Source organism: Macrotis lagotis, chromosome 7, assembly GCF_037893015.1.
Source record: "Macrotis lagotis isolate mMagLag1 chromosome 7, bilby.v1.9.chrom.fasta, whole genome shotgun sequence".
Taxonomy (NCBI): Eukaryota; Metazoa; Chordata; class Mammalia; order Peramelemorphia; family Peramelidae; genus Macrotis; species Macrotis lagotis.
Window position 1 is genome coordinate 143,667,306 of NC_133664.1, and position 24,760 is coordinate 143,692,065.

The window sequence follows — 24,760 nt, forward strand, 5'->3', positions numbered from 1 at the left end:
GCGTTGACCTTTAGAGACCATTTATAATCTGCAAAAGGTGATAGTTTGGTTTCTCCTTTATGTGGGCTTATTCCCTCAATTTTTCTTGTCTTATTGCTATAGCTATTGTCCCCCTTATTGCTGTTGTTCTCAAACCTGTGTTAATAGGGGTAATAAAGAATGTCCTTGATTTACCCCACTCTATTTTTTTTGTTGTTGTTTTTGCAAGGCAAATGGGGTCAAGTGGCTTGCCCAAGGCCACACAGATAGGTAATTATTAAATGTCAGGCTGGATTTGAACTCAGGTACTCCTGACTCCAGGGTGGGTGCTCTATTCACTGTGCCACCTAGCCGCCCCTGATTTGGCCCATTCTTAATGGTAATGACCTAGTATTTGTTTTATCTCTTCTCAAAGGGGAAAGGGAGAAAATTCAAAGCTGAAAATAAAATAAAATAAAATTTTAAAAAGTGACCCTAGCTTTCGACCATCATGCATAATACTGGCTCATGCTTTTATAAAGATGCTATTTACTAAATTTAGGAAAGGTGCATTTATTCCTATACTTCTTAGCATTGCTTTTTGGGGCACATATAATTGCATATATTAAAAAAATTACAACTAAACCCCACATTCTTGGCATAAAAATTCCTGATCATAGTGAATTATTTTAAGAAATATAGTGTTTTAGACTCTGCTAATATTTTGCTTAAAATATTTGAATCATTTGGGAAAATTTAGACTAGTATTTTCTATTTTTGTCTTTTACTGGTTCAAGTTTCAAAACAACCCCCCCCAACTCATTCACACACACTCACATATAAACCCATTATTTACTCAGTTTGGCAGGGTGCCTTCTTTTCCTATTCTTGCAAATAGTTAATGCCATATTGGAATGAATTGTTCTTTGAATGTTTGATAGATTTCACTTTAAAATTCATTTATTCTATGAGCTTTTTTGAAAGTGCTTTTATGCCTTATTCACTTTCCCTAATATTGGGTTAGTAAAATAAGCTTTTGTCTTATTCATTTCCCCTAATATTGGGTTAAATAAACTCTCCATTAGTGTAGTTCTTTCATAGTTTTTAAAATAATTATCCATTTCATCTATAATCTATCTATAGTATCAGTTTTGTTATCTTATAATTGAGCACAAAGTGTCTGATAGCTTCCTTTTTTTCTTCAATTATAAATTTGCCTTCCTTTTGTTATCAACAATTCTCTTTTTATCAGTCTTGTGGAATGTGCATTTAATCAGTTTTTTTTTTAAAAAAAAAAGCAGCTTCTTTTTCCATATTTCCGTGTTTTTGTTTTGCTTTCAGTTTTGTTCACCTCTTATTTGATCGTCAGAATTTCTAATTTAGTGTTAGGCTGGGATTTGATTTGTTTTTTTCTAGTTTTTTGAATTTCCCGCTCAGTAACTGATGCGGCCTTTCTTTCTCCTGATGAAAGAGAAGAACTTTCTTTGGAACGTCCATCAGTCCGGCTTTTCTGGCCTTTCTTGTAGGCCTCGCGCCTCTGACACAAAATGAATGGATGCGGGCGGGGGAGGGGCGCGGGCCCGGCGTCCAATGAGCGTGGCGCTCGGGGTCAAGGCCAAAGGGCGAGCGCGGGGAGCCCCGGGGCCGCGGCTGCCCCCTGGTGGCCGGGGCAGGAGGCCTCCCCGCAGTGAGGCCCGGGCGGAGGACGAGCATCGCACGCCTTCCCCGGCCCCGGGGACCCGCGAAAGGAAGAAAAAAAAAAAGATGTCGTTTTGCGCTGGTTTTGACTTAATTCTGGAGTTCCCAGCCTTTCCGTTAAAGAAGACGCCGGGGAAACGCCGAAGGCCCCGGTAAGCCGGGCGAAGCAGGAGCGGTTCCGGGGCAGCCTCCGCGGAGCGGGGCCGCGCGGCTTGACCCCGCCCGCGCGCCGTACGGGCCGCCGCGCCGCGCCGCTGCTAGTTCCGCTGCTCGGCGCCCCTCCCGCGGCCGCGGCCGGTGGAAGCGGCCGGTCCGGCGGAGCAGGTAGGACGCCGCCCCCTGCCCCCGACGGGCCCGGGCCCGGGCCCCCTCCCGGCCGCCCAGGGCCGCGACCAGTGCGCGTGCCTGACAGCCCCGGCCGGCCGGCCGGCGCGCGGCGGGGCCAGAAGCAAACCAACCCAAACTGCGAGGCTTTATCCCCAAAGCCGAGGAGGAAGCGCCCAAGGCCTTGGGGAGACAGCCAGAGACGCCGGCCCGGGCGAGGCGAGGCAGCTTTTCCCGAAGTCCACCACAATTTGGCCATTTGCCCATTACAATAGGTGCAGACCCTGCCCCGGCCCCCTCGCCCACCTTTGGGCCCTACTGGTCCGCATGCGCGTCTTAGGACCCAGGGTCCCAGACCTTTTAGGACCCTCGGTTAAAACTTCTTAAGGAACCAACCCAAAGAACTCTTCTTTAGAGACATTACGACCGTATTAGAAATTCAACCCGATTACATTTTTTAAAATACCGATTTGTTCAAACATTTCCCCCTTTTTTGGTCGTTGTTCAAACATTTCTAAAAAAAAAAGTGATCACGGATCCTAAGACAGTCAGGAATACTCTATTTTTATGAAAAAATAACTTTCAAAACCAAAGGAATTGAAGAAGACTGCCATTAGTTACTTATTTTTTCCTAGTACATTCTATATTGATAGATATCTTTTGTACATAGTTTTTTTTCCACAATTCTTTTTTCTTTTATTAAAGATTTTATTTAAGTTTTACAATTTTTCCCCTCAATCTTACTCCCCCCCCCCCACCTCCCAGTTACTATTTTTTTTTACAAGTTTCTTGAATGTCTGGCTTAATAGAAGACAGCTGGATTCTTATAACTGCTTCTTCATTTGAACTGTTGCAATATGTTGTTTTGGTTGAAAGAGATGGAAAAAAGATCTAGTCTCACATGTGTTTGGAAAAGGGAAAAAAGTATTTTATCAGGAAAATAATTTCTTAATACTAATGGGAATGTAATTTTGACCTTTTGGACCCCTGAAAGGTTTGTCATGAACATCAGTGTCTTAGGGCAATGACTTTTTTTTTTTAATCTGTATATCCAAGGGTCTTTAGGTTTTAGCGATTTCTATGAGATGGATAATATGGGTTGTAGTTGGCAGCTGAAATTGGAGCTTGTGGGGGCAGAAAACTGTTGCCCCTTATCCCTTCAAAAGCTATACCTATAGTCTTTCAGGTTCCTTTCTTCTCTTTTTCTTTCCCTACCTCCTACCATCCTCTCACAGCTCCTGTCCTCAAATGAATTTATCCAAGGAACTGAGATTTCTTTTTTTAGAGCTTTGGCATCTTATTCAGCACAGAATTTGAGAGTTGTAAATGATTTTGGTTTCTTGTAATGCAACATATAGACTGGAGTAATCTCCACTATCATATACCTACCAAGTAGATGTCTGATCTTTGTTTAAAGACCTCCAACCAGGAGGAACTCTGCATCTCTTGAAGCAGTCAATTCTACTTTTAGACAGCTTTAATTGTTCAGGATTTCTGAAACCTAAATTTGCCGCTTTGCAGTTTTTTTTAATTGTTTTTCTTTTAAGCAGAAGCTTTTCCCCCAAATCAGAATGACTGGACTTTCACTACCACAGACTTAGGAAGAAAGATATGAATTTTATCTCCTCATCTCCAGTTGTCCTGATTACATATCTGGCTACTGGATTCAGATGGCTTCAGAGCAGAAAGTGAGACTGGTGACTTTGCACAGCACCCTCTATCTTAAATTCAGTTCACTTGCATGTCATGGTATCACCTCCCTTCTTTAAGACGGAAGGATAAACATCAATTAATCACTCAGTCAATCAGTGGGGGAAAAAAGTCAGAACTGAGAAGCAATGTGCCATCTATGGCCATTTATGTTTGTTACAGCTTCCCCCCCATCTTCTACCTCCCCCCCCCCCCCCCATGTTCTAATTGCTTTAGTCCTAAGAGACTTAGCATCCTCCTGGAGACATGACATCCAGGACGAACTCCTGTAAATATTGGCAGCTCTATCTGCTAAAAACTTGGGCCCATGGAAGAAAGGTATAGGCATACCCTTTGCTCTTCATTGACATTTCCATCCAGTTTCTTTGCAACCTTTCCTCTTTTGAACATTGTATTGTCTATTTATATAACCTAGTTGGGATTTTTATTTAGCTATTGGCTTCTAGGTCATTTCCCCTCCCACCTAATGGAATTCAGTATATTGAATAATATACTTTTTTAAAATATACTTTTTTTAATCTAACTCTTTAAATTTTACTTTGTTTAATTAATACTCATTTAGTTTCCTTCTCACACATGACCCCCTCCCCCATACCAACAAAGGAAGTAATAAATAAAGGTCATAAAGCAAAACAAATTCCCATATTGCCCCTATTCAAAAACATTTATTTCATTCTGCATCTTAAATCTATCACCTTTCAGGTGGCAGACTTCTTAGGAAGGAGGTAGATTGTACCTTTCATCTCTCTTCACAGTTTCCACCATTATTCCTTGTTCTACACTGGAACTAAATTGAGCAAATCTAGTCCCTTCTCTTTATGACCACCTTTCATATACTTGAAGCCAACTCTCATGTCCCCCTTGAGACTTCTCTTTTCCAGCCTAAACATTCCCAGTTCCTCAAGCAGTGTCATATGACAGAAGCTCAAGGCCCCAGGTTGCCTTTTTCTGGGTACTTTCCAGCTTACTGACTTTCTTAAACTGTGCTGTTCAGACCTGAACACAAGACTGCTGATGAAGTTTGATGAGAGCAGGCACGCTGTGCGTGCACTTGGACTCCTCCTGGAAATCATGCCCAAACCTCCAAAGCTTATTTTGGATGTTATGTAACAATGCTGATTCAGAGAGCTTTCAGTTCATTAAAACCCCCAAGATCTTTTTCAGATTGTCATGACTTTTCTCCCGTGGTACAGATGCGTAGCCATAAATACTTTCTCTTTCTGTGTTCTTGTTCCTGTCTTCCATCAAGGATGAGGGGATGGAATCTACCTGAAATTTAAGGCACTTCTCTTTGTTTCTTATATTATTAAGTGGATACCAGTATAATATACAAGTTGACTTAAATGTAGTTTATTATAGACTAATTTTGCAAACATTTATGAAACATTTGCCATGTTTCAGGCACTCTGCTAAGCACTGGAAATAAGTCTTTGTTGCTAAGGGGACCTATTGGAAGGAGAAAAATCAAAATAAAACCCAGACGTGTATATCAGAAAATGAATACACAATAGGATAAGCAATTTTAAAAAATAGATTGGGGAAGAGGAGATAGAAAAGAGAGAGAGAGAGAGAGTACTCACACTTGAGGAAATGACGAGAGTCCTCAGGGGAGGTGACACCTGACCTAAACCTTAAAGAAAGCTGGGGATGCTGGGAAGCAATACTGAAGAGGGAAGTCAGTTCATTCCAGGTGCGGTGGAATTAATAAACAGATGGAATTCTTGTATAGAGAACAAATGAGCTGGTTTGGTTTATAGGTTGTGTGAAAGATGCTACCATGCAGTAAGTTTGCAAAGGTGGGCCTCAACCAGATTATAAAGGCCTTTAAATGACAAGCAAGGTTTGTATTTTTTCCCAGAGGCAATTGGGAACCAGTGGAGATTTTTTGAGGAAAGAGAGTGACATAGTGAGATCTATACTTTAGGAATATCTGTTTGACAGCTTTATGGTTGGATTAGAGGAGGGAAGCACCTGGAGGTAGGGAATTCGAGTAGGAAGCACTCACAAAAATCTGGCCAAAAGATGATGAGGGCCTGACTTATAGAATTTATAGCTGGAAGAGACTGTGTTCATGTAGTTCCTTAATTTTCAGATAAAAAGAACTGGCTTGTAATGAATGACTTGTCCAGGTATCTGGACCAGGATCAGAACTCAAAACCTCTGATTCTAAATCCAGTATTCTTTCCAAAACTCTTATGTTGTGTGCTAAGGGTCATTGGTAATTGTCATCTAAACTTAATATACATTTCTGCATTACCTTCCTCATTGGTTGACTTTCAGTTTTGATTCTTTGAAGATTATGGTATTCTGTGATTTCAACCCACATATTTCAGCCCATTGGAAGAATATCGCTGTCCAAAAAAGTTAACTTTGTTTCAGGGGAAGCCTGGAGTCATTGAAGATGCTATACAGTTTCCCAAATTGAATCCACCAATTGTCGACCTCCTTTTCAACTCACTGTCCATCTGCAGTATCTATGTAAGACATATGTACTGATGGATTAGCTAAGCTCATCCAATTGCATATAATAGACACTCTTCATCTACTTGTTTTTTTCTTTATGAATTAGTAGGCCAAACTTATTCGTGGATGTGAATGTCATGTTGGGGATACTGTAATGTTCTAGGGCTTGATGTAAATCAGTATGTCATCTTTAAAAACAAAGGATATCTAAATTTGTGTGTGTGTGTGTGTGTGTGTGTGTATGTGTATTTGTGCATTTTTGGTCTGGACCTGTGATTTTGTTGATGTAGAAAACTTCCCTCTACCACTGAAAACTGAGACGTGCTACAATATACAGTCTTAGCGATTTGACTGAGACCACTCAGTGGTTAAGTGATTTACCCAGGGTCAGGCAGCCAAATATAATTGAGTGAACAGGATATGAACAGGAGTGAACAGATGTGAACAGGAATTTTATTGACTCCAAGGACAGTTCTGCTTACTTTAACCATATTGCCTCTCATATTCGTTGCTATATAGCAAAGAAAAATAGAAACATTTCATCATTTTCATTTTTTTAATCTGTCAAGAAAAAGACTGAAACCTTAAGATATAATTAGGGCATCATTTGAAGTTGAGTGCTTAGAAATTAAAAGAGTTCACACTCATTTTATTATTGAAACAAATAAAATGTCAGCTTTTAGATAAATATTTAGCTTTTTAAAAATCTTAAGTGAACATACAAAAACAAAGTAACTAAAGAATTATTATTTGAGAAACATCTGCAATTCCTTCTTGGACAAGTTTGTTATTTCCATGAATGTTTTATAGCTGGCATCCAAAGATGACAGATGAGACCAGTCTAGGCTTAGCAGATTATGTCACATGGTGGGCACAATACTCTCAGCCAAATGGCTAACTCTGGGTTGCTAATTACTGATGACCTGCTGTTTCTTTTTTTGTGTCCATCTTATTAGAGAATTTTAGATATGCTGATCAAAAACTAGGTTCTTAGAGAATTTTCTCCCTTAAAATTTTAACTGGTTGGGGCATCTCTATAGGTTTATTGCCACCTTAAGCCAAAAACTATTCTATTTATCATCAGTCTATTCCTGTTAAACATTCTTACAGTTTTTTTAATTTGCTAACAGATGTTTAAATTATTTTTCAATCACCATCCTAAGTTCACAGTCAATTTGAATTATAGTTTATAAGGCATTTCAAATGATAATATTTATCTTGGAAAAAATTAATAATGATGCTGGAAATTGTTATTATTGGAAATAGATTTTAAATTGTTTTATAGCAGAAAAGATTTAGGCAACTTGGAGACATTGCCACAGACTAGTTCACTTAAAGTTGGAAACTGGCTTCAGTGATTGAAGGAGATTGTTGTAGAATCAAAACTGTAAAGATGATTATGGAACAGATTTATTGAATGAATAGATTTAATATATTAAAATTTCACTCTTTGCATTTTTGTTGACTTAAAATCTTATTGACAGACCTCATGAAAACAACGGAGGATGATTTTAAGTAAGAAAGGCTGCTATTAATAGAAAATGTTTCAATTCAAAAAAGGTATTTGTGAAATTAGAAGAAATATTGATGTTATTCTTTCCTTATAAACTTTGTTGTTTTGTAGCTATAAATTACACCCTACCATAGGGAAGCTAATTTCCAGGTATATACTATTGGTTCTAGGGAGTACCATATATTAGACGTATGAGTAACTAGATTATTAGGGCAATTCATTACTACTACTTGTAGAAAAAAAATCACAGTTTCTGCTCTACTAATAGTGTCAGTAATACAGTAATCTACATATAGGCAGAGTTCTTCATATAAAATTGGCAAAGGTGGCAAAGTAGAGGGAAAGAGCCAAGTTCAAATCTAGGATTAGACCCTTAATAGGGATGTGTTTGAACTGCTGCATTAATCATTTATTTCCTTCAGTAAAATGGGAATAATAATAGTACCTCCTCCCTGAGTTGTTGTAGAGATATAATAGTAATCACCAATCTTAGCACAGCACTTTTTAAATACCTATTCTCTTTTTCTTGAGTACCACCATGTACCTCCATTCTTGTAGCCAGGGTTTTGAAATTGTCAGGTGCTTGATATCATGTTGGACTGGGAGTCAGAAAGACTTTCTGCTCAGAAGCTGCCTCAGATACTTCCTGACTGGACCCTGGCTATACAGGGTCTCTCGACTGCTGTCCTTGTCTGTGAAACAGTACAACAGGAGTGCCCCCTCCTCACAGAGGTGTTGGGAGAACTAGATAGGTTGTGTTTGCAAAGTGCTTTACAGACAAAGGTCACCACCATCTAGGGTCTTCTTGGTCTGGAGACTCCCTCCATACTGATTTCAAATCCTTCTAATCTTTAGGTCACAATCTTTGGGAGTCACTGTGGCCAAAGAATTCAGAATATTGCAGCTATCCAGTCTGGTTCTCAGATGACCTCTGAAGGGACCTTATGTGAAGGCTTTCCCTCTGCTCCTTAGAATCAGTGGTTTCTTTCCAAATTCAGCTTAAGTGCAGCCTTGTACAAGGCCTCTCCTGATTCTCCCCCCTCAGTCCCTCTTATTTATTTTGTATATACTTGACTATATACCTGTTGTTTCTTCTGTTACTACATAAACTCCTTCAAGGAAAGTATTGTTAACATGTCTAAATTTGAATCTCTAGAACTCATCACAGTGCCCAGCACAGAGTAAATCTTCATAAATGCATTTTTATTTATTGACCTTGCAGAATTTGTTCTTTATTGTTACAGCCTTCAGGAGCTCAGGGTCACCTCTATACCCTGATAAGGCACCAAAGGAGTGTAGTAACATAAATTTAATAATACTTCCTTTATGATAAATTTACACAGATGCTAAATTGTATTGCAGTAGAAATAACAATTCATTTTCACTTATGTTACATTGTTTTGTACGATGTAAAAACTGCCTTGAAAAGAAATTTAAAATTAATACACATCTTTTTTTTTTTTCTTCTAGGTCTTTAAAAATTAAGATTTCATCTGAGGAAATGAAGAATTAGGAGCTTGCATGCAGATGCCCTGGATTTCCTGGATACAGTGCTAACAATTTTTATAGTGTGGAGGAATAGCCTTAATTGCCATTTTACATGTGTAGATCACTGCGTTATTGTTTTAGTCATTGTCTCTACATGGCAATGACAAGACTGGAAGAAGTAAATAGAGAAGTGAACATGCATTCTTCAGTTCGATATCTTGGCTACTTAGCCAGAATCAATTTATTGGTAGCAATTTGCCTGGGTCTTTATGTAAGATGGGAAAAGACAGCAGATTCCCTAATTCTGGTCATCTTTATACTTGGCCTTTTTGTTCTTGGGATTGCCAGTATTCTCTATTATTATTTTTCAATGGAAGCAGCAAGTTTAAGCCTCTCCAACCTTTGGTTTGGATTTTTGCTTGGTCTTCTCTGTTTCCTGGATAATACACCTTTTAAAAAAGATGTGAAAGAAGAAGTGACTAAATATTTGCTCCTGACTTCCATTGTATTGAGGATATTATGTGCTTTGGTGGAGAGAATTTGTGGTTGTATACGTCACCGACCTACTCTACTGACCACAGTTGAATTCCTTGAGCTGGTTGGATTTGCCATTGCTAGTACCACTATGCTGGTAGAAAAGTCTATGAGTGTCATCTTACTTGTTATAGGTTTGGCTATGCTAATTATTGATCTAAGAATGAAGTCATTCCTAGCAATTCCAAATTTGGTGATTTTTGGTGTCTTACTGTTTTTTTCTTCATTGGAAACTCCTCAGAATCCAGTCGCCTTTGCATGTTTTTTTATCTGTCTAATTACTGATCCGTTCCTTGACATCTATTTCAGTGGACTTTCAGTTACTGAAAGGTGGAAACCCTATTTGTATCGTGGAAGAATTTGTAGAAGATTTTCTGTCATTTTTATTGGCTTGATTGAACTTAGTTTTTTTATTCTTTCAGCATTTAAGCTTGGGAGCCCTTATTATCTCTGGTACTTTGTAATACCAGGGTTTTCCATTTTTGGAATTTTCTGGGTTATTTGCCATATTATTTTTCTCATAACTCTTTGGGGGTTCCATACCAAATTAGATGACTGTCATAAAGTCTATCATATTCACAGGGTAGATAGCCTTGATAGAGTAATGGCATCTAAAGGAATGCGGCATTTTTGCTTAATTTCAGAACAGCTAGTTTTCTTTAGTCTTCTTGCAACAGCAATTTTGGGGGCAGTATCCTGGCAGGTAAGTGAATATTTATCTGTTTCCTCTTAAATAATTATTTTATTTTAATATAGTTGATAGAATGATAGTTTTAAGAGTTTAATGTCAATAAAATGAATATTAATCTCTCCAAAATATTTTAAATTACAGAATTCCTTCCCTCAGTCTAGTAGTAGGAAACTAAGACACATGCATAAGCAAGTATAGTACATAGTAACTGCATAGAAGAAGTATAAACTTAGTGATACTGTGTGAGGCAATTAGAGAATGTTTCCTCTAGAAGGTGATTTTTGAGTTGGGTAGCAATTCCAATAGTCAGAAAGAGAGAAGAAGGGGTAGCTAGGTGCTGCAGTGGATAGAACACTGGCCCTGGAGTCAGGGGGACCTGAATTCAAATTTGGTCTCAGACACTTAGTAATTACCTAGCTGTGTGGCCTTGGGCAAGTCACTTAACCCCATTGCCTATTCAAAAAAAAAAGAAAAAGAGAAAGAAAGAATATTGCACAGGTACACAGAGGGGAAAGGAAGGTGCAAGTGTTTCTGTATGATTGGAATATACACTATATCGGAGGAAGTTGGAAAAAATAAGGCTGAAAAAAATTGGCACAACATTGCGCTGACCTTGAATAGTAGCCTAAGGATTTTGAGCTTTATTCAGTAGGCACTAGGAAGTAGTTGAAGGGTTTTAATATTCCTGATATGATAAAGACTATAAGAATGTAATGGGTAGAGTTGGAGTCAGAAAAGTTTCATTCAGGAAATCAGACCTTGAATCTTACCTCTGACATTTTCCAAATATCTACCATTAATAGGTCATGTACCCTAAACATAGTTTCATTTCTAAATGGGGTACTGTATATCTCTAATTGATAGAATTGTAATGCTCAAGTGAAATCATGCCTGTGAAAGCACTCTGCAAATTCTGTGATATATAAATAGTAATTATTATTATTATGATTAGTATTTCAATAATGTGAAGGATAGATTAGAGGAGAATAGATTGTGAAAGTAGTTAAAAGACTACTGTAATTATCCAAGTAGATAGTAAAAATATACTCTGTTTATTAAGATTTGTAGAGTGAAAGTTTCTGACTTTTCTGTGACCTAACTTCAGTCATTGAATCGGAGGAGCACATCTTGATAGTTGTTTTCAGCAAACCAATGTTATTCAAATTGCCCAGGTCTTCTACTTGATTTTACTTCCCACATTCTTCTCTAAAAATTTCATTGGGTGAAACACTGATTCTGTCTTCTTGGGCCTATCACTTAGTTTAATGTAACATGAAGCAAGTGTCCTTTAGCTTGACCTATCATCAGAGAAGGCATGCTTGACTTTCCCCCAAAGTAGGACATTTCATTTCAAATCAGGACATATTAGGGACTTACTATATGCTGCATTATTTAGTCAACAAGCATTTTTTGAGTACTTTTTTTGTCTGCCAGACGCTATGCTATGGGCAAAAATACAATCAATTAGGAGAAGGTAACATAAATTTATGCTCTGCTGTTGTACATTGTGGTGTGTCAGAAACATTTGCTGTGGTGAGGTATCAAGTTAAAATAGAAGATTGTTTTGGTGATATATCACAGATACTCTTAAAGGAATTATTCTTTGTGTAGATGTTTGTTTCTCAATATCACTCTTGAAAAACTTAAAAATGATCAGACTAATATTGTCTAATCTTGGAATAATTCACTACTATCATTAACCAAAAAAATGTTAAATTCATTTTTGGATCAAGAGAAAAATTGTCAGAACAGTCAGAACACATTCAACATTTATCAATCAAGTCAACCCTCTTCTTATATGAGTGAGGTTTGTGGCACTCCAAAATAATTACAGTAGTAAAAACAAAGCTCACTGATCTCAGATCACCCTAACAAATATAATAATGAAAAAGTTTGAAACATTGTGAGAATTACCCAAATGTGACTCAGAGACACAGTGTGAGCTCATGCTGTTAGAAAAATTGTGCCAGTAGACTTGTTTAATGCAGGTTGCCACAAACCTTCAGTTTGTAAAAAATAATATTTACAAAACAGTAAAACAAAGTACAATAAAATGTGTACCTGTAATACACAAGTTAGAATGTCCATAGGAGAGACCTAAGAACTTTGGGCTGGAAAGTGTAGCTATTAGTAAGGAAAGGATGGTTCCAAACCTGGAGAAGGTCATGTTTGCAATGGTACCAAAGCATGGGAGGAGAGAAGACAAGAGTAGTATTCAGTTTGGTTGACTGCATGCAATATGTGAAGATCATTGAAGCTAAATTGTATAAAGTTTTTGAATGCCAGGATAAAGAGTTAATATTTTATTCTTTAGGTAATGGGAAAGTCTCCAAAAGTTTTTGATCATGAGAGCCAAATAATCAGGGGGTATTCATTATTTTTAGCAGCAGTGTGAAAGATTAATTGAAGAAAGGAAAGAGAATAGTGAAGAGGCTATTTTAAGAGTGCAGGTGACAGAGTTCATGAAGTTCTGAACTAGAGTGGTAGGTGTGGAAAAAGAGGGAATGCCGTGGTTAGCGCAAAAGGACATAACAGCTTATTCAAGTAGGTAACTGAAAGTAATGGTATTGTTGCTTAGATAACTGAGAAAGTGGGTCAGGTTTCAGGGGAGAAAACAAGTTTAGTTTTGAACACAAGTTTGAGATGAAGAGCAGGTTATTCATATGAATATGATCAGCTAACAGTTGGAAATAAGGGACTTGGAGTTAAGGAGAAAAGTAGCTGCAGGAATAGATTTTAAATTCATTCACATAAAGGAGATAATTGAAGCCAAAGAAGTAGTTGAGATTGAAAAGAGAGTTATAAAAACAAGTCCCTGTGGAGAGAGCTTTGGGGGACACTTAATGGGTTGAAGGAGTAAAAGGAACCAGAGGAAAAAAACTGAGAAGTTAGGAGAACCAGGAGGGAGAAGTGTCCTTAATACCAAAGGAGGAAAAAGTATCAAGAATTTCCAGTGGAAATTATCCAATGGAATCCAATGGAAGTAACATTGCCAATCATAGCAAGATATATTCAATTAGATAAATCTGTCAAAAAAAACCAGTGACATAATAATGATCCATGAGAATAATTCCATCTTTCTAAGCGACCCCAGTTCTGGACTCATACTGACTAAAATTTGTTCTGGGCAAGTCTGATCTCTAAAAGAAGGCATTGGGCTATTCTTGAACTTTTGGCTTCTTTCATTTGTATCCCAGAGTAGAACTTCAGAGAAAATCTCTAAAGCAAGCTTTAAGAACAGTTTATTTCCATGGTTCCCCAAAAGGGATTTATAGAATCCTTTCTAGAAAAAGTACACAATAGAAGAAATAGATCATGTATAAGACACCTTTTTTATCTCCTCTGCCACAAAGAAATGTTTACAATACAAAAGACTCATAAGCTCACTTTGACAGGTACTTGCAACATGAAACAGCCTATCATTTCTGCTATACTTTTCTGGAGAGGTTGATTATTTAAAACATGAAACATTTTAATGGGACTGCTGAAAACATATTTTACTTTGACTTCACATCTTAAACTTGGTACATCCAAAACTGAACTTATCTTTTTGCCCAATCCTTCTCCATCTGCCCACCCCCCATTTTCCTATTACTTCTCAAGGCATCTACATTCTCTGTCTCATGCTTGCAAACCCTGGTGCTCTCTTGGAGTGTGTGTGTGTGTGTGTGTGTGTGTGTGTGTGTGTGTGTGTGTCTGTCTGTCTGTATGTGTGTGTGTGTCTGTGTACACTACACACACTGGATAGCTATCAGGGGGATCTTCCTAAGGCACAGTTTTTCACTAATCTCCAGCTGCTCCCTTTTTCCTACAGGATCAAATACGAAATCTTCTGTTGGACTTGTTAAGTCTTTCCTAACTTGGCCCCTCACTCCTTTTCCAGTCTTCTTATGCCTGTTCCCATCCACATACTCCTCTTGTTTTATTCATGCTATTCAGTGATGCTGGTATCCTTGCTGTTCCCTCCTACAAGATACTCCCTCTCTTGACTGTATATTTTCATTGACTCTCCTAATGCCTGGGACCATGCCCCTTCTCATCTCTTCCTCATGGCTTCCTTCAAATCTTAGGTAAAGTCTGATTTTTCTATAAGAAGCCCTTCCTAGTCCTTAATTTTAGTGCCTTCTGAGACTACCCACATTTTGTGTGTGTGTGTGTGTGTGTGTGTCTTTCTGTCTGAATGTCTTGTTTGTACATTGTTGTTTACATAATTGTCTACCCTATTAGACTCTTTTTTAAAAAAATTTTAATTTATTTAGGGCAATGGGGTTAAGTGACTTGCCCAAGGTCACACGGCTAGACACTTATATGTCTGAGGTTGGATTTGAACTCAGGTCCTCTTGACTCCAGGGCCGGAGCTCCATCCACTGCGCCACCTAGCTGCCCCTCCCCCAAGACTCTTTAAGTTCCTTGAAAGTAGGACAGTTTTTGACTGTCTTTGTAATCATAAAGGCACAGTGCCTACGTTGGAGCAAATCATAGAAGATCCTTAATTTTTGGCAAGCCACAGCTCCCCTTTGGCTTGGCTTTTCATCTGCTTGGAAGTGATCATTTTTCTACTCTAAGAAATCTCTTGTGCTGTGAAACTTGTACCCATACACAGGAGTACCTATACACAGGGTGATGCCAAGACTAGGAGCATCCAAAGATTGCTGTTCATATTAGCAGTACTCAAGGAAAGACAAAATAGAAGGGACGTCTAATAAGTTTTAAGCTACTGGATGATATCATAAGTCATTATTCCCTAACATGGAATTCAAAGAGAGAATTTGAAGAGTCTTGTGTAAGAAAGATCATTCTTTGGGGCGGCTAGGTGGCATAGTGGATAAAGCACCGGCCTTGGAGTCAGGAGTACCTGGGTTCAAATCCGGTCTCAGACACTTAATAATTACCTAGCCGTGTGGCCTTGGGCAAGCCACTTAACCCAATTTGCCTTGCAAAAACCTAAGAAACAAAACAAAGCAAAACAAAAAAAAGAAAGATCATTTTTCTTTAGTAGTAGTAGCAACTCTTGTCTTATTGAGTACAGCTCACCAACTTCCTTAAGATCAAATATCTCATTTTCAGGAGGAAGGACTGCAATGTTCACTCTCCCCCAAACCAATCACTTCTGAAAGCATCCCTACAAATGTGTCAGAGCTTTGCTTGCTGTCCACTTCCCAATCCTCTGGCACTTCATTGGTATCTGGGAGGACTTATATTGATAAAAACTAGAGTATCTAATATTCCAGGCAAAAATTGATGACAAAAGTAACTTTTTGACTTAATTTAACTGATGTAGGGAATTTGGAGTTTGGAAAGTACCTCTGACCATTTAGATTATTAGTTTTCACTTTGAGTACTACTTAGATTGATAAGATATTGAACCTCTTATTACATAACCACCATGTATCATGATTTCAACTAAAAACTTTACTTCAAATCAGCCACTCCACTTGTAAAGTCAGTTCAAAGTAAAAGCATTTAATACAGACTGTGGACCAAGTGCTGGGGACACAAAGAAAAGCAAAAACAGCCCATGCTCCTAAGGTGAAAACATGGGTAAAACTAAATCTTGAACAACAATGTACAGACAAGATATAGGTAGCATAGATTGGAATTATATCAAAGGGAAGTCACTAAGTATTAAAAGTTATCAGGAAAGACTTCTTGCAAAAAAGTAGGATTTTAGCTGAGAGTGAGTATGTAGGGCCTAGCCTGATATTGTGATGTTCTATCTTGGAAAAAGCTATCTGGCAGGGAACTTATTGCCATATCATTCATCAACTTGTTTGTGGTGAGATTGTCCTACTAACAAAGCATGGATCTATTAAAAGTCAACTCTTTACACAAGAATGATAATATTTATATTTATGAATATGTAAATTGTGGAATAGCTAATTAACGACACTTATATTTTATAGAATTGTAAGAATTTTCTGAAGGAATAAGGGTCTGGACTTTAAAAAATTGTGATATTAAAAAGGAGGGAATCATTCACCTCAACTAGAATTTACAAAATACTACAACTGCCCACTTCTATATACTGCCTTTTAAAAAGACAATTCAGGCTTTGTAATTATAATGATCAATCCTATCTGTCCCGGAGATTAGTTGAGAAAATATATCTCCTGTCTTGTGTTAGAGAGGTGGCACACTCTATGTAAAATGGATAACTATCAGAGAAGTCACGATGTCATTTGGTTTGCTTTACAGTTTTTTCACTTTGTTTCAAAAGGAGGCTCCTAGTGGGAGCATGTTTGGAAATGACTAATCCATAAAAAAAAGTTTAAATAAAAATAAAAAGACAATTCAGAGCCACTAGGAGGAAAAGAGAAAATGCAATAATTGAAGTTGAGTCAGTTGGAACAATTAGTGTTTGGTGGGAGTAGTGTGAAGGAAGTTATTAGTACCTTTCTAAAAAGCAGCTGACTATGAGATAGAACAAAAGGGGTCAGAAGTTGTGAAAAGATTCTGGGACAGCTGGTAGGTGGGAGAATGATAAATATATCTTTGGAGAATTGGTGTGGTAGCAGTTAAGTGAGTGACAGGGTAATCCAGAAACTTTTTCTTGTAATCCTTGCTCCAACAAGACTGTTTCATAGTTTATAAGTAGAAATAGGAACAATTTTTGTGCCAAATTAGCAGAATTTTTTAACCTTAAGAAAAAAGGTGAGTATTTTAAAGGATCTATTCTTAGTTCATTCAGTTACCCCAACCTAAAGTAAGTATTCATTTCATGGGTACATTACATAGTCAGACAGGTATAAGTATAGCATCAAAACAAGTTTTTTGTTTACTTGTCTTTATTATGAACTTAATAAACATAAAATGAGCGTTTCTATTTATGAAGTTGAGTAGAAAAGAGTTATATGTGAAACTAGGTCCTCTGTACAACTTACTTTCTTTTAGGTGTGTAAAATAAGTTTAACACAGGTATGGCATCTTAAGAAGACATGAAAAGCCTACCTAGAACTTGCTTTTAAAATACTTATAAGTGATGAAGACATCTCAGAACTGTAGAGAAAAGCAAAGAAAGAACCTTTTTTTAGAAATATAATACTCTTAATCTTGGTATATTGTAACTGAATTTTTTATAAACTGGCAATCCAAATTAGTTTAATCTTCTTAACTAATGTCAAGACATTTCTCCTAATATTAAGGAATAATTTATTTTAGTAATATGAACAGAGGAAATCTTCCTTAATTCTGTTTAAATTTGGATATATTTTTGATTAGAGTATTGTCCAACAGTTTCTGAGAAACACACCTAAATAGTCTTTTCATATTGGGTTTTATTTTGTTTTGTTCAATGAGATTTCTGATTTCATCAGTGTAGAGAATTCCCCATAAGAATCTTCCTCTAACAGTGCAGAGTGCAGATCTAGCTGTACCTAATATACTACTTTCAATGTTGGAGATGCCTGGTGTACAGAGAGGTCAAGCAAGACCACACAATTGATATGAGTAATGGGAAAGACAGGAAGAAAGATTATTCTGAGCCCTAGGCCGCTTTTCTATTTGTTTCATACCTAGCTGCCTCTTTTCCATATTGAGTACATGGAAACAATGGGTAAATTGATAGCTGCAGTTACTCTTTAGTGCTTGTTGATTTTTATACTTTTTCCATTTGGTCTTATGGATAATATGGTTTCCTTTTAAATTCTACCACCAATTCTGATTGCTGCATAGTTTTCTTCCCAGAAATTAGCAATACACCATACTTTTGAATTGCTTAAGCTTTTGTAGTACTTATGCCTATCTTAAGAATCTTATTTGAATTTACTGTTCTGGAACTGTGAAGTTATCTATTCTATGTCTTTAGGAAAATGCTTTGAAAATTGTGAAATCAAGTCAAACCAACAAGCCAAGTGCCTACCTTTCCAGTTTTCTTACACCTTACTAATAAGGATGAATATCCTGCAAAGAAAACAAAGAGAAGAGATCACTGAAAATCTAAGGAGAAAAGAATGATCAGTAATGTCAGACTATAGAGTATTCAGGAATCATAAGGATTGACTAAAGCCAATTAGATCTGACAAAAGAAAACTGACCCTGCAAAGAGTTTAGAGAATGAGAGAAAAGGAAGGGGAGACTTTTGTAGGCAGCCTTCTCAAAGAGTTTAACCACAGATGGGAGAAGAGATTTAAGATAATAGCTATTGGGAAGGGCTGGATGGTTTAAGTCAAGGGTTTTTGAAGACATGAAGCAGCCAGTAGGAGGAAGCTAAAGGTCAGTGAGAGAGTAAGGAAGAAAGGGAGGGGGGTCTGCTGGAAAAGATGCAATAGGCATGTTTGCTTTGACAAGGAGAAGGACTGCCTTTTCATGTGGAAACAGGTGAAGGAGAATATAATCAAAAAAGATACCTGAATGATGTAAGATGAGGAAAAGGAACTCTCCTAGCAGCAAAATTTGAGGAAAAGTTCTCAACAGAACAGGTAGGGGAAGGAGTTACTATGAAAGATGTGAAGAAGGATAAAACGTTTCAGAAAAACTCCAGTGGTAAATGATATGATGGCTTAATTTGAGAGTTGTTGAGGATCCATGTCATGGTCCACGTGAATTCAGATGCTTGCTTGGAAATGAAATAGGGATATCTGATTCTAGATATGTGGCTAGTCCTTTCATCCATGTTATCCAACATTTTCACTGACGATGAGTTTGGCCTCAAGGTCAGCTACCAGCACTGATGGTAAATTCTTCAATATGGAAAGGTTACAAGCCAAGACCAAAGTGGAGGGAGTGTTGGTGCATGATCTTCTGTTTGCAGCTGATTGTTCATTCATTGCAACTTCTGAAGGTGGGATGCAACAAAGTATAGATCAGTTCTTTGCTGCTTGTACCAATTTTGGTCTAAGAATTAACACCAAGAAAACATAGGTGCTCCATCAGCCAGCACACACCATCCATATGTAGAACCATCCATTAGAGCAAATGGAAAAGTTTTGAGTACTGTGGACAGGTTCACTTAGCAGTGTTCTTTCTAGGGAGGTAAGCATTGACAATGAGGTTGACACACACATTGCTGGAGCTAGTTCAGGATTTAGGAGGCTTCCAAAGAAAGTGTGGAGGTTTAGAGGGATTAGATTGACTACCACCTGAAGCTCTACAGAACTGTTGTTCTGACTTCAATGTGAAACCTGGACAGTCTACCAGCCTCATGTTAGGAAACTGAATTGCTTCCATTTAAATTGTCTTAGGAAGATTCTGAAGATCACCTGGCAGGAGAAGATACCAGATACCTTTCTCCAGCTGAACTGCCAGGCATTCCAACATTACTACACAGGGAGTTCAACTATGATGGGCTGAACTGGTTAGAATGCCAGAAGTACACATGACAAAAAAAGACTATTTTATGGAGTGCTTACACAGGGCAAGGGCTCACAAGGGGGTCAGAAGAAGGGATACTGAGACTTATAAAATTCTTTGCTGATATTCTACTTTTAAAACATATTTTTAGATGCCTGTGAGAAAGCATGTTTGTATTGGGCATTTATTTTATTGTATATACTAATATTTAACAGATGGGACATGAATCCGTTAAAACAGTATAAATGTGAGGAAGTAAGAAAATTCCTCAAGGTAGGGATGTTTTGGATTTAAGGAAGAGCCAAACCAAATTAGGTTGAAAAGCACATTTATTAATAGCTTGCTGAACTGTGATCTTCAGCTCGTCTTCTTGGAGAACTTTCTGACTTGATTGGCATTTATTTACTCTTGACTTTAAATAGCCCAATGGCTTTAAAGAATGGTATTGCCCTCAGTTTAGGATGAGGCTGGGGCAAGGTGAGGAAGAGACCCGGTGAACCCAGGAAGCAGGTAGCAGAGGATTTCAGTGAAAGGAAGAGCCTAAGACCCAATTCAGAAGGAAGAGGGCAGTACTAGCTGAGCTTTTGTTCTATTTTATTCTTAAGGCACTTATCTCTGAGTACCCTTTTCAAATGCTAATTGACTGGTATCTTGATTGGACCTGCCCACTCCCCTGTTCCTTAATTTGATCAAAGGAGGTTAATATGAAATAGGGGAATTTCTAGTGACTTGATATAGAAATATGTTTAAAATTCTTTCACTTTTTATAGGTGAAATAGCTTAATTTACTAAAAAGTCTTAACTAAGGCTGGACATTTGGTAGATTGTCCATGCCTCTGGAATTTCAGTTGTTGGTGTGCTTGCCAACAGCATGAGGTAGTAAGATCCATCTGCTTGTTCCATCTTTGCCAAAGTGTTGGTTTTCAGATTCTATTATTAGCTTTAACTTTGTAGTTGGATATGTAAATATGCCCAAAGGTTCAGTGGGAATGTATATAAATGCTAGTTGAAGATAATATAAACTACTTTTCTCTTAATTGAAACCCAGAGTAACTGCCTATGGTGAGATTCTGGTCTACCATCCTGTTTCCTTTGGGCCCTCCTTTCCTATGGCTGTTGTGAGAGAATTATCCATGTCTAAAACCAGGAGGCTAATACCTTGAAATGATCTTATTTAGTGACCCCACAAATGATTTTATACAATTTAGTTATTTTATGTGTTATTATGATTAAAGTCCTAGACCAATGTTTTATCTAGGTGGAGAAAGCTAAATGACAAAGGATAGAGTGTTGACCCTGAAGTCTGTAAGACTTGGGTTCAGATCCAGCCTCAGACACTTATTGTGTGAACCCTGGGTCCATCACTTAGCCTCTATCTCAGTTTGCTTATCTGTAAAAACAAAGATAATAGTATAGTACCTCCAAGGTTGTGATGTTAAAATAAGGTAATAGTAGTAAAGAGCATTGTAAACATTAAACTTATGAAAATTCTACCTTATTATTATTTTTTATTATCTTTTACTATTTTGCTAATTTTACTATTGTCATTTATTAAATGCCTTCTCTATACAGTGCCTGAACTCTGTTAAGCACTAAGGAAAAGAACTAAAGAGATCTTCATTATGGAGCTTAAAGTCTTGGAGGAACTTGTTCTTTTTAAAGATTTTATTTATTTTGAGTTTTATAATTTTTCCCCTAATCTTACTTCCCTCCCCTCACCTCCCACAGAAGGCAATTTGCCGGTCTTTACGTTGTTTCCATGTTGTACATTGATCCAAACTGAGTGTGATGAGAGAGAAATCATATCCTTAAGGAAGAAACATAAATTATAAGAGATAGCAAGATCAGACAATAAGATATCAGTTTTCTTTCCCCTTAAATTTAAGGTATCAGTCCTTGGTCTTTGTTGAAACTCCACAGTTCTTTCTCTGGATACAGATGGTATTCTCCATTGCAGAGAGCCCCAAATTGTCCCTGATTGTTACACTAATGGAATGAGCAAGTTCATCAAGGTTGATCATTGCCCCCATGTTGCTGTTAGGGCATACAGTGTTTTTCTGGTTCTGCTCATCTCACTCAGCATCAGTTCATGCAAGTCCCTCCAGGCTTCCCTGAATTCCTATCCCTCTTGGTTTCTAATAGAGCAGTAGTGTTCCATGACATACATATGAAAGTTTGCTAAGCTATTCCCCAATTGAAGGACCTTTACTTGATTTTCAATTCTTTGCTACCACCAACAGGATTGCTATGAATACTTTTGTACAAGTGCTGTTTTTACCCTTTTTCATCATCTCTTCAGGGTATAGACCCAGTAGAGGTATTGCTGGATCAAAGGGTATGCACATTTTTGTTGCCCTTTGGGCACAGTTCCAAATTTTTCTCCAGAATGGTTGGATGAGTTCACAGCTCCACCAACAATGTAATTAGTGTCCCAGATTTCCCACAACCCACAACAATGATCATTATTCTTTGTGGTCCTATTGGCCAGTCTGAGAGGTGTGAGGTGGTACCTCGGAGAAGCCTTAATTTGCATTTCTCTAATAAGTAATGATTTAGAGCAATTTTTCATATGACTGTGGATTGCTTTGATCTCCTCATCTGTAAATTGCCTTTGCATATCCTTTGACCATTTGTCAATTGGGGAATGGCCCAGAGCCCTTCTTAAGGGATCCCTCCTTTCTTACTGTTTTCAGGCTCAATGCTTCACAGGCTATACACACATATGGGTCACCTCTGGCCGGGTTGGTATTCAGTTTGCTTGAAGAGGCCTTTTTTCTATCACCCATTGATGTCTGGCTATTTTTTTCTCCAGTTTTTGAGTTGAAGATGTTATTTGTTCTACTTTGTCTTTGGATTTTTTTTTTCTTTTAGGTTTTTGCAAGGCAAATGGGGTTAAGGGGCTTGCCCAAGGCCACACAGCTAGGTAATTATTAAGTGTCTGAGACTGGATTTGAACCCAGGTACTCCTGATTCCAGGGCCCGAGCTCTATCCACTGCACCACCTAGCCACCCCTGTTTTTGGATTTCTTAATTCATAATAGGTCTGGTGTGAACTTCATAATTTTGGTGGAGTAGCTGTGATAAAACGATGTATTTTCCTTTCAGGCAGCCATTCTAACATTAGTCCAAAGGGATTATGTTTGTTTTTCAAAGTTCCTGCCTTCCCTTTCAAGGCCACACAGATGTGAGATATGTAATGTGTCTTATATGGTATGACCTATTTCTCTACAATACCTAACACAATTATTGTGAGGGAAGCACTTTGTAAACCTTAAAATACAACATAAATGTGAGTTATTATGACTATTACCCCACCCCCTAAAAAAAGTCTTATTCAGAAATAACAATAAGACTTTCTTTTTTAACAACATTTTTGAATTGAGAAAACTCTTTAAAATATATACACTTTGATATTGCTTTTATTCAAGAAAATGGAAGGCCCTAAGTCTTACCCTTTTTTTATATAATTCACATTTAATATGGTAGTTCCAATATTGCCTTGTTTTTCTGTATTCTCTTGTCAGCTTTCTTATGCTTTTTTTTTTTTTTTGCAAATCAATGGGGTTAAGTGACTTGGTCAAGGTCACACAGCTAGGTAATTATTAAGTATCTGAGGTTGGATTTGAACTCAGGTTCTATGACTCCAGGGCTGTGCTCTATCCACTATGCCACCTGACTGCCCCATTATGTATTTTAATATACATTTTTGATGATTCATTGACACATTTATTTCCTTTTCATTACTATCACTAACTTCAGTTGCCTCAACTCAGCCCTTCAGTATAGTTATGCCAAACAAATCCACTCATTGACCATATTCACTGTTTATCAACTCTCTGATAAAAAAGGTGATAGGTGTTATTCATCAGTTTTCCATAGACATAATTGGAAATAGTTGTAATTCTAGTTACTTAAGTATCTTAACTTGATTTAATTTTATTTAACTCTTCTTTTAAAATGTTGTCATATAAATTGTTTTCCTTGCTCTAACTACTTAACTCTGCATCAGTTCATATTAATTCCTCTCACTTTTCTCTGAATTTCTCCCTTTCATTTCCTATGGATCAGTAACTGTCCATTACATTTGTTATCATAATTTGTTTGACCATTTCTTAATTAATGGCCTCTTCTTAGTGTATACTTGGAAACACTCTATAATGATATGTAGTTTATATTTTGAAATATGTTTTCTTAAAACTTGAAGTTAGAGGGAATATAAGTTTTATATTTGAAGAACTGCCATATGGAAAGAAAAAAAAGATTTTTTCTGATTGTGCCCAGTCAGCAAAACTAGGGATAACTTGAAGGAGTTAAGATGTTCAATAGAGAACTTATTAGTAATTAGAGTTAAATGGAAATTAATTGGATTGTGTTTATAAGTAATACCCTCTCACTTGATTTTTTTTAAATTGTCCCAAGATTTAGTATTAACTTTTATTTTTTTGAGTACTATTGTTTTTTTAAGAAAGATTTTATTTGAGTTTTATAAATTTTCCCCCATTCTTGCTTCTCTCCCCCCACCCCCACAGAATGCATTCTGTTAGTCCTTTACCTTGGTTCCATGTTATACATTGATCTCAGTTGAATGTGATCACAGAGAAATCCTTAAGGAAGAAAAATAAAGTATGAGATAGCAAAATTACATAATAATATAATTTTTTTTTTCTAATTTATTGGTAATGGTATTTGGTCTCTGTTCAAAGTCCATAATTCTTTCTCTAGGTACAGATGGTATTCTCCATTGCAGAAAGCCCAAAATTGTTCCTGATTGCTGCCCTGTTGGTGTGAGCAAGTCCATTAAGGTTGATCATCACCCCCATGTTGCTGTTAGGGTATACAATGTTCTGGTTCTGCTCATCTCACTCAGCATCATTTCATGCAGATCCCTCGAGGCTTCCCTGAATTCCCATCCCTCCTGGTTTCTGATAGAACAATAGTATTCCATGACATCCATATACCACAGTTTGCTAAGCCATTCCCCAATTGAAGGACATTCACTTAATTTCCAATTATTTGCCACCACAAACAGGACTGCAATAAATATTTTTGTACAAGTGATGATTTTACCCTTTTTTTTTATCATCTCTTCAGGG

The 24,760-nt window shown here is 37.4% G+C and overlaps 1 protein-coding gene across 1 annotated transcript in view; it reads left to right on the top strand.

Moving 5' to 3' along the window:
• Nucleotides 1-1,879: 1,879 nt before the first annotated feature.
• The window catches only part of TMEM168 (transmembrane protein 168), a 47,092-nt gene continuing 24,211 nt past the window's right edge, over nucleotides 1,880-24,760 (top strand). Inside the window, exons 1-2 of the mRNA XM_074193883.1 lie at nucleotides 1,880-1,980; nucleotides 9,137-10,391. Coding sequence (XP_074049984.1) covers nucleotides 9,267-10,391 — 1,125 coding nt within the window. The 5' untranslated portion in view covers nucleotides 1,880-1,980; nucleotides 9,137-9,266. The remainder of the gene's footprint in view (nucleotides 1,981-9,136; nucleotides 10,392-24,760) is intronic.